Source organism: Conger conger, chromosome 1 (assembly GCF_963514075.1).
Source record: "Conger conger chromosome 1, fConCon1.1, whole genome shotgun sequence".
Taxonomy (NCBI): domain Eukaryota; kingdom Metazoa; phylum Chordata; class Actinopteri; order Anguilliformes; family Congridae; genus Conger; species Conger conger.
Window position 1 is genome coordinate 79,982,593 of NC_083760.1, and position 10,534 is coordinate 79,993,126.

The 10,534-nt window shown below is 39.7% G+C and overlaps 1 protein-coding gene across 2 annotated transcripts; it reads right to left on the bottom strand.

Moving 5' to 3' along the window:
• Window positions 1-307: 307 nt before the first annotated feature.
• Window positions 308-9,789, bottom strand: LOC133107431 (T-cell immunoreceptor with Ig and ITIM domains-like). Of its 2 annotated transcripts, XM_061216429.1 has the most exons (8): window positions 8,018-9,789; window positions 7,209-7,550; window positions 6,763-6,874; window positions 2,079-2,122; window positions 1,727-1,794; window positions 1,168-1,210; window positions 1,012-1,063; window positions 308-855 (listed from the first exon to the last, which is right to left on the bottom strand). In XM_061216429.1, exons 1-8 carry the CDS (start codon window positions 8,076-8,078, stop codon window positions 849-851), a joined length of 729 nt encoding a protein of 242 aa, XP_061072413.1. In that variant the 5' UTR covers window positions 8,079-9,789; the 3' UTR covers window positions 308-848. The 2 variants fall into 2 exon arrangements, with proteins under 2 accessions (XP_061072413.1, XP_061072406.1); XM_061216422.1 differs by lacking the exon at window positions 308-855 and having other exon boundaries at window positions 987-1,063.
• Window positions 9,790-10,534: the final 745 nt, after the last annotated feature.

The following is a 10,534-nucleotide window of genomic DNA, read 5'->3' on the forward strand; positions in this document are numbered from 1 at the left end:
CAGCTTCTTGGTCTTAATGATTATAGATTTCAGGAATTCAATTTATTTTTGTTCTCTATGTTTAACCATCTCAGTTTTATTAATTTTTTTACTTTTGTGGATATTTATTGAATTCACTTTGTGGAAATAGTTAAGTTTATTTATTGTTATTGTATGTACAGGGGCGGTTCTAGTTTTTTCTTTACTCAGGTGGCCAAGTGGGGTCCAAGGGTTGCCTGGGGGTGGCAACCATGACTCCTGGCTTTGCGCACACAAAACATTTTGGGGGTTAGTCATGTATATATTTTTTATTGTTTCATCTGTGAAAAACAACAAAACACTATTCATTACTAGTCTACTAAATCTAAACATAAATGAAGAGGCTATAGGCTACCGATAAGGCAATGTACAGGATGACATTTAACGATGACAAATGCCTGTCACACTGGCTATTTTAGCACACAGCCCACTGAAGAGCCCCAAAAGTGCACCAATTATGACTAATCTGAATTAAATAGTATATCATACATGACATATATTTTTATCATGAGACAATTATAAACCGATTGACTGATAAAACAGACAGTAACGCGCAAATCAGATTGCTGCTCCTGACAGGTGCACTTTTGATACAGCAAAACGGGAAAGACGTGTCTTGGTAAAAACGGTGTCTTGGTAAATGCAGCTGGACTATGTGCGGGGTGGCACTGGGGTGGCCAATCAGATTTTAGGAGTGGCACTATTTGTTTAACTATATTGGAATTGGAACCCCGGAACCATTAAGAATCAGAACGGATAAGCAGAACCGGAACCGGAATTGCTGAAATCCAAATGATACCAAGCCCTACACAGGTCTGCCCTGCCCTTCTTCAATGACTGAAAGAGAGAGAGAGAAACAGGAAGGGAGAAAAGAGGTTGTGTGAGTTTCACCATGACTTATGCACAACAACAGAATTAAATGTACAGTTAAAATAGTATATCACAAACTTTGGACAACAAAGAATACTTATAACAAGATATTTTTAAGCCAACCTCTTCATGGTGCAGTAGGTAGCACTGTCTTTGAATTGCAATTCCTGATAATCTAGAAGCAAGAAGGACAAAAATTATGCTACAGTAGCCAGAAAATGCCATTTTCAATCTTAAAATTACAAGTCTTAGCATGGTCCAAGATGAACAGGGTCTTACCATCTCTGTTTTCTGAAGCTACAGACCTGGGATCAATTGAGTCCTAGAACACAACAGCAAAGGAACAATGAGATCATTTCTGCCCAAAATGTGATAGTGACCAGAAAGGAACTGTACAGTGTAATTACAAATCTTCAAGTCAAATATACCAAGTTGTGCTGAGAGGACAAGACATTCACTATGTGTGAGTGCAGAAATGTTTCGCAGCTGTGCACCTTTACATTACATTACATTACATTACATTATTGCCATTTGGCAGATGCTCTTATCCAGAGTGATGTACAGTTGATTAGACTTAGCAGGGGACAATCCACCCCTAGAGCAATGCAGGGTTAAGGGCCTTGGCTCAAGGGCCCAACGGCTGTGCGGATCTTATTGTGGCTACACTGGTATTAGAACCACCAACCCAGTCATTTACCTTAACCACTACACTACAGGCCGCCTTATACCTGTTGCATAATGAGCCATCAGAGACAGACAGGACACAAAATGTCCGCACAGTGTGCTGTGGGAAGGGAGCAACTCCAGCTCAATAAACTCTGACTCCACAGTCTCTCACCTCAGCCAGGTTTTCATACACGGGTCCACCCAACTCTTTGGTATTTTCATACACAACAGCCTGTGCATCTGAAATACAGAACCGATGTAATGTATTATTAGTGCCCATAATTCAAGTGAACATACATTTCTAGGCAAAATGTTCATTGTAAGGTACAGTATATGTATTCACCTTGGTTGCCCCTAATGGGGTGGGTACTGCAGAAACACAGAGCGTAGCCACAAAACAGTGCTGTGCTGTGCACATGCTGAGAGAAACATCTCAGAACAGAATTGGCTGACTGGAAACGGGGGGCGGGGGGGTTGTTGAGTTTATGTGGCAGGAACAAGAAGAAGGCAGGTCTGGTACTTACGGTCCCCTCTGCTGCCGCTGCTGCTGCATGTCGGAGCTTGGTATCTGGGGAAAGGTTGCAGATCAGTCAGGTTTCTGCACTGCACCTCACACCATGTCACACCTACCGTGTCACGTTTGCAGCCAAATTTCGTTACATACCCTGGCAGACTCGCCTCGCTTACAGAAGTTGTGAAATTCGGCGTGAAAACAACATTCTGCTTCACATCTTTAAATGCTCTGCTTTTGTTGCCCTCATGATAAGCAGTGTGCTACTTTATATCCAGTACTGTGCAGAAGTCTTAGGCACCCTTATTACATTTATGTTTGTTTTTAGTGTGTGTTAGTATAAAAGAACACATTTGAGATTTCCAAATATTCATTTTCCAAAAGTTTTAATTTTTGTATTTAATTAAAAAAGTAACATATTACTGTAAGCAATTTTTACATAAAAACTTGATCAAGGCTGTCTGAGGTCAGAAGCAAGGGGCCAACCAAAGTCTGCAGAAGAACTGTGGAAAGTTCTCCAACATGATTGGAACAACCTTCCTGCTGATTGTCTTATAGAACTGCAGGAAAGCGTTGGCTATCATAGAGAAGTGATGCAGTTTTAATGCTGAAGGGTGGCCACAAAATATTGATTTCATTCAGTTTTTAACTATTCTGCCAAATCACTAAAATGTAATGTAAAATGTATAGTATGTTTATTTATGAATTATTTTTGAAAGAATCTTATCTGTACAGAGTGTTATACAGGTGCCTAAGACAGTACTATATACAGTGGTGTGAAAAAGTGTTTGCCCCCTTCCTGATTTCTTATTTTTTGGCATGTTTGTCACACTTAAATGCTTCAGATCATCAAACAAATTTAAATATTAGTCAAAGACAACACAAGTAAACACAAAATGTAGTTTTTAAATGAAGGTTTTTATTATTAAGGGAGAAAAAAAATCCAAACCTACATGGCCCTGAGTGAAAAAGTGATTGCCCCCCCTGTTAAAACATAACTTAACTGTGGTTTATCAAACCTGAGTTCAATTTCTCTAGCCACACCCAGGCCTGATTACTGCCACACCTGTTCTAAATCAAGAAATCACTTAAATAGGACCTGCCTGACAAAGTGAAGTAGACCAAATGATCCTCAAAAGCTAGACATCATGCCGAGATCTAAGGAAATTCAGGAACAAATGAGAAAGAAAGTAATTGAGATCTATCAGTCTGGAAAAGATTATAAAGCCTTTTCTAAAGCTTTGGGACTCCAGCGAACCACAGTGAGAGCCATTATCCACAAATGGCGAAAACATGGAACAGTGGTGAACCTTCCCAGGAGTGGCCGGCCGACCAAAATTACCCCAAGAGCGCAGCGACGACTCATCCAAGAGGTCACAAAAGACCCCACAACAACATCCAAAGAACTGCAGGCCTCACTTGCCTCAGTTAAGGTCAGTGTTCATGACTCCACCATAAGAAAGAGACTGGGCAAAAATGGCCTGCATGGCAGAGTTCCAAGATGAAAACCACTGCTGAGCAAAAAGAACATTAAGGCTCGTCTCAATTTTGCCAGAAAACATCTTGATGTTCCCCAAGACTTTTGGGAAAATACTCTGTGGACAAAAGTTGAACTTTTTGGAAGGTGTGTCCCATTACGAACTTGGATTCTGCAGCAGGACAATGATCCAAAACACACCAGCAAGTCCACCTCTGAATGGCTGAAGAAAAACAAAATGAAGACTTTGGAGTGGCCTAGTCAAAGTCCTGACCTGATTGAGATGCTGTGGCATGACCTTAAAAAGGCGGTTCATGCTCAAAAACCCTCCAATATGGCTGAATTACAACAATTCTGCAAAGATGAGTGGGCCAAAATTCCTCCACAGCGCTGTAAGAGACTCATTGCAAGTTATCGCAAACGCTTGATTGCAGTTGTTGCTGCTAAGGGTGGCCCAACCAGTTATTAGGTTTAGGGGGCAATCACTTTTTCACACAGGGCCATGTAGGTTTGGATTTTTTTTCTCCCTTAATAATAAAAACCTTCATTTAAAAACTGCATTTTGTGTTTACTTGTGTTGTCTTTGACTAATATTTAAATTTGTTTGATGATCTGAAACATTTAAGTGTGACAAACATGCAAAAAAATAAGAAATCAGGAAGGGGGCAAACACTTTTTCACACCATATACTTCTGCTTATATATAAATCAAATAATTCTTTGTGCTTGCTCTTAACCATCATACAAAAAAATCATACAGTATCAATATGAAAAAGGGTTAAGTGGTTTTTAAGAGATGTCAAACACTGAGTGGGGTCAAATTGACCCTGGCCCAAACATAATAGGAAAGCTGACATGTGTAGACCATCCCAATGCTGCTACAGTAGATCATGCTACAAGGCTGGACAACCATCGCTATGAAGTGCAAAGCAAGAAAAAAAATAAAGATATTATATAAAACCTAAAACGGTAATCTCAGTTAATTTAATTGATGTGAGTGCCATGGAGTGGTGATGGGAGGGCAGTGGGAAGATGGCCAATGATTCTGCTGTTCTGACCACTGTGGGGAGTCATTCCTACTGGAGGCTGGCAATACAATATAGAATGTGCAGTGTCTAATTTTTATATAAAATGCACCCACTGAGCACTTTATACATTTTTGCACCATTCTTTGCTAACTCTAGAGACTAGAGTGTGCGAAAATCCCAGGAGATCAACAGTTTCTGAGATACTCAAACCACCCTGTCTGCCACCAACAATCATTCCACGGTCAAAGTCACTTATATCAAATCTTTCCCCATTCTGATGGTTGATGTGAACATTAACTGAAGTGCCTGACTTGTATCTACATGATTGTATGCATTGCACTGCTGCCACAAAATTGGCTGATTAGATAATTGCATGAATATGTAGGAATAATTTTTTTTTAAAGTTCCTAATAAAGTGCTCGGTGAGTGTATATCATAGCGTGCTGCTTTGTTTCAGAGAATGCATGTACATGAGTGGGACAGCAGTCCTAGCATAAAAATTCATAGCTCTTTCAATAAATATGTTGTTTTGGAGCTAGATTTAACTTAATAAGATTCAGTTTCAGTTTTACAAATATAACTTGGCAGAGGAACACAGAAAACTGAAAAACAGTGTAGTGTATGCTGTCTTTGCAGTATTATATAGAAACTGATGTTAAATTAAAGGTCAACATTCTAGGACTCTAACTGCCACTCCAAGGTTATTGGCTCACAGCTTGCTTTGCTTAAATGCTGTAAAAAGGATCGTTTAATGAAAGAAAGGTGTGGTTACTTATCGCTGTATGCCGTGTCAAAAGACATTCGTTTGGAGCAGCATACCGGTAGGATATCAAAAGATTTTCGCTTTGGTTTGGGATTTAATTTACTTTTGGACTGTTTGATTCTATTGCTAAATGTTGGGACTGATGGGCACTGAAATCTGGGGGGTATTTGCTGGTTCACTGTTAAGTTTTATGTAGTTGAAAGAGTGTCGGGATTTCCACCCGTTTGTTTATTGCGAGCGAAGGCAGCCGCTTTCATTCATTCATTGAGCGTGCGCTGTGCTGTAAATATATGGAAACCTTATTGCGTAGCCAAGTAGCCTAAATTGAATTAATTTAGAATGTTGCCTGATTTACTTTTTTATTAAATTCGTAGGCTGGAATGCCTCGCGGCAACAATTGTGTTTAAATGTATACTGCTTCAGCCTTTGGCAAGCTACTCAGAAGGGGGCGGCAAGCGACTGGGAGCGTGTTGGAGACCCATGGTGTAGGACAACGACTTTTCATTGGCAACTTCAAATAGAATCCCGGACACAATTTGAGGATTTACTGTACTACCAAATACCTGGGGAATGATTGAGCTCTATAACATTTTAATGCCAATTTATATCATGAACAATTGATGTAGCTTTTACTCTCAAGAACGTATATGACTTAACAAAGTTTGTTTCCCTCTTCATGATTACCTTGACATTATTTTCTGCATACCATACAGTAATGTGCAAATAATTCCATAAATCAATATTTTTTGTCGAAAACTGCATCAATTCTCCCAGGTAATCTGTCCTGCAGTGTTATAAGAAAATTGGCTGTTCGGAGATACAAAATATAATAATAAAGAAATTGTTAACATTTCATTTTTGATAAATTAATGTTTGCAAATCTTAAATGTGTTATTTTCTACTGAAGCACATACATTATATTTAATAATGAAAAATTAATTAATTTAAAAAAGGATTGTAACATTGGATGGTAAATGTCTGCATTTATATAGCATTTATATATTTATCCAAAGCGCTGTACAATTGCTGCTTCTCATTCACCCATTCTCACACTCACACACCAACGGTGATTGGCTGCCATGCAAGGCATGCAGGAGCATTTGGGAGTTAGGTTTCTTGCTCAGGGACACTACGACACCCCCAGGGCAGGATCGAACCAGCGACCCTCCAACTGCCAGAGGACTGCTCACCCCACAGTATTTGAAAAGGGCAGGCTTTGTTTCAATGTAGAATTACAGCAGCATACTCAAGAGCGTGTTTCTGATTACATTACATTACGGTAATGGCATTTCTGAGACAATCCTCCCCTTAAGGGCCCAACAGATCTTATTGTGGCTACACCGGGGATTGAACCACCGACCTTGCGGGTCCCAGTCATGCGCCTTAACCACTAAGCTACAGGCTGTGTTGGTTCTCTTTATGACACTCACCTCTGCCTGCACTTCATCACAATGAAGTATACTGCCGCTGGTATGAGGACTATGAGCAGCAGGGTAGTTCCAACCGAAAGTACTGCTGCATTGTTCTGCTGCTCTGCCAGGGCTGTGTGGATATTCATCAGCGGCCATTAGAATATTACTTATTTGGTTACAACTATAATGGACATGCATAACATTATTGTAACAGGCCACTGGAACAGCCTGTAGCAGGTCTACAGAATCTGCATATGCATAATTATGAGACCACTAATGTAAGAAATAATTTGCTCACTGAATTCCGTCAGAAGGTATATTTATGGAATGCTGTAAGTTGGTGGTCCTGTTACACTTGAATGGACTCAAACGACATTATACTGCCTCCAGTTTGAAAAGCGAGGGATAGCGATGGAACTTGAAAGAAAATCTTGAACAATAACCATGAAATGTTACTCCCTTACCGTGCACAGTGACTGTGGTGGTGCCTTCAATGGTTCCTCCAGGGTGAGTGGAGTATTTACAGACATACGTTCCCTCGTCTGTCTCATTAACATTAGTGATGTTGATGGAGGCATCATTCACAGAGCTGCCGGTGAAACTGACCCGTCCTTTCAAAGGGGATTCGCCGTAACTCTTACCAAAAAATACATTAAACATTGCAAAATGAACTAGCTGCTTTTTCCAAGTAACCTGTACGACTTTGGCAGCTGTGTCTCCCCGACTGAACTGACAGCGCAGCGTGACTTCACCTCCCAAGTAGGCAGTAACTTGCGGATCAACACTGACAGCCTGACTCTCAACCACTGAAATGGAATGGAGGAAGAGAGAGACGGTTAAGAAAGAGTGGCCTAATATGAATTAATCATTGAATTAATTTGATCAACTGCTATTACTGTATTATTGTTCTGTGCTGATATTACTACCATCGAGTAGGCTAGTATTATTTGTTTAATTTTATGTGCCCAGGTAACAGTGAACATAATAGCAAAATAGCCCATTTCTTTGGCATGATTGTACATTTTAGCTCTTATTAGAATGTGCTGAGCAGAAATATAGGTCAAGAAATTTGTCTTTTAAAACCTCCCTTGCAAAATAATAAAAAATAGCAATACAACTGCTACTACTACGGCTACTACTGCTTATAATTACAAACACATTAGGTAGCCTACTGGATTAACCACAACACCACAAAGTCAAACACAAATCAACATTATTTTATAAAATTGCAATGCTTTTAACTGTAGCCTACTGTCAAACAAGCGTTCCTTACCTGTGAGGACCGTGCAGCTTGAGAACACAAACAGAAGATAAAATTTCCATAACTCCATCATAGCCTATTCCTCTAGGCAGCTGAGAGTTACCCGTCAGCGTTCGAAACTGATTTTGCCCTTTTTTTCTTCTTCTACTTCTTCTTCTTTTTCTTCCTCAAACGGGTTGCGAATTCAACCTTTCCGGTCCCAAATGGCCTATTGGGACCTTAGTGTCATGTTGTAATCTAGCTAAACCGCAGTTTAGCCTTAATTGAACAACAAGAAATGTTAACTTCACGCGGAACAAAAAAGGGAACCTTTTTTTGTTAGTAGAAGTGGATCCACAGGTTAAATATAGCCGAGCCTTAATGCAATGGTTTTGTCTTCCTATCGTCAAAGAATGCCAAAATATTTAATATACATAGACGGTTTGTAGGCTAATCTCTCTAGACTATGTCGGCAATATAGCAAAGGCTATTATCCATAATTTGTCGTATTTCTTTTTGTCGACAAATCGCAACAATTTTCAAATCACAACTTTTCCTGAGCTTGTTTTTTGTCAATTTTTTCTTTATTTTATTAGCTACTGTTTTATTATATTTTACCAGGTCGCCGGCTTACAATTAATAATGTGGTATCCTGATTTGGGTAGTCCTGTTTTGTTTACATTATATTGCTTTGTTTCTGTATAGGCATGCATGGAAATGACTATAAATTAAGAAAGTGAAAGTTTACATTTGTTACAGACATTTAGACAAAGTGAGGAAAATAAACAAATTTGACAAACAGCAATAAGTATCAGAGTAGGGATCTTAAGCCCGGTGAATCTGGTAACATTGCACTGTTTTTTGTGTTGTTTTGGCGGTAGAAATTTACTGTAATATTGTAATATTGTCCCGTAGCGTAGGTTATGCATGCGTGTCCTTTATCGCTGCAATGTTTTCCCATTGTCTTAATTAGTATGGAGCGATACCATTTTTAATCAATATTTCAGATATTCCAAAAGGCATTTGTGATACCATTTTCACAATTCCCTATCCGGATGGACACGAACAATGGAAAGCCAACACTGCAAGGTTGTTTTCGAACCCGCAGATAGACCGCAATCGGAAATGCACAGATAATTTTGCCAGTACACTCACTGAGCACTTTATCACGTATTTATAAGACATATTTTTTTCTGCTGTAGCCTATCCACTTAAAGGTTTGACGCGTTGTGTGTTCAGAGATTCTCTTCTACATACCAGTGTTGTAATGTGTGGTTATTTGTGTTACTGTCAACTTCCTGTCAGCGTTGACCTGTCTGGCAAAACAAACAAAACATCCATCTATCCATCCATCCATTATCTTAACCCACTTATCCTGAACAGGGTCGCCGGGGGGCTGGAGCCTATCCCAGCATATATTGGGCGAAAGGCAGGAATACACCCTGGACAGGTCGCCAGTCCATCGCAGGGCACACACATCATTCACTCACACACTCATACCCACAGGCAATTTAGACTCACCAATCAGCCTACCCTGCATGTCTTTGGGAGGAAACCGGAGTACCTGAAGGAAACCCACGCGATCGCAGGGAGAAAATGCAAACTCCGCACAGAGAGGCCCTGGTCGACCGGGATTGCTGTGAGGCGGCAGTGCTACCCGCTGGACCATCCATGCCGCCCCCCAACAAAACATTTGCATCTTTAATCGCAGTATCTTCGCCATATGCTTGAGTGAATCAGCCGATTTCACCATTAACCTGCATTCTTTTGTATGCATTTGTATGTATCTCCAGTGAGAGCAGGCAGGTGCTCCTCATGTCTAAATATCCTTTATAAGCCACAGTGGTTGGGGCACGGAGATGGTCACGCCTCAATGAAGAATCCGCCGTTGCTAAGGGGAAGGCTGATGCAGTCACAGATCAGGTTAGGCTAAATATGGACTTGAAACAAAGAAGGAACAGACAACATAATGGCTTCTACTTCCAAGTGGAAGTTGAAATGGCACATATGAATTATTTGATGCTTCGTTCTTTTGTCTTTTCTTTTATTGTAATGCAGTTTATTCAGCTTGGCAGAGAGAGGAAGTGTGTGTCAAAATATATGCATGGTTGATGACTATTTTCATATTAGTCATGAACACATTTGAAGTTTTTATACTGTTTAAACTGCATATGCTTCACTTCAGTGCAAATACAACTTTCTATTTATATAGATTTGGTTATATACGTTATATATACACTCCATGACCACTTTATTAGGTAGAGATGTACGCCAGCTAGTTAATATCAAATATCCGATCAGCCAATCACGTGGCCGCAACTCAATGCATGAAAACATACAGACAAGGACAACAAGTTCAGTTGTTGTTGAGACCAAACATCAGAATGGGGAAGAAATGTGATATAAATGACTTAATAACTTGATGATTGCATGTTTGATAACATTAATAATCAGCTGTTATTATCCAATTATGTCCAGATAATTGTATGCATGACATTCTTTTACAGTGATAGTTCACTTTCTGTGGTTTTTTATATTATTATTAGTTTT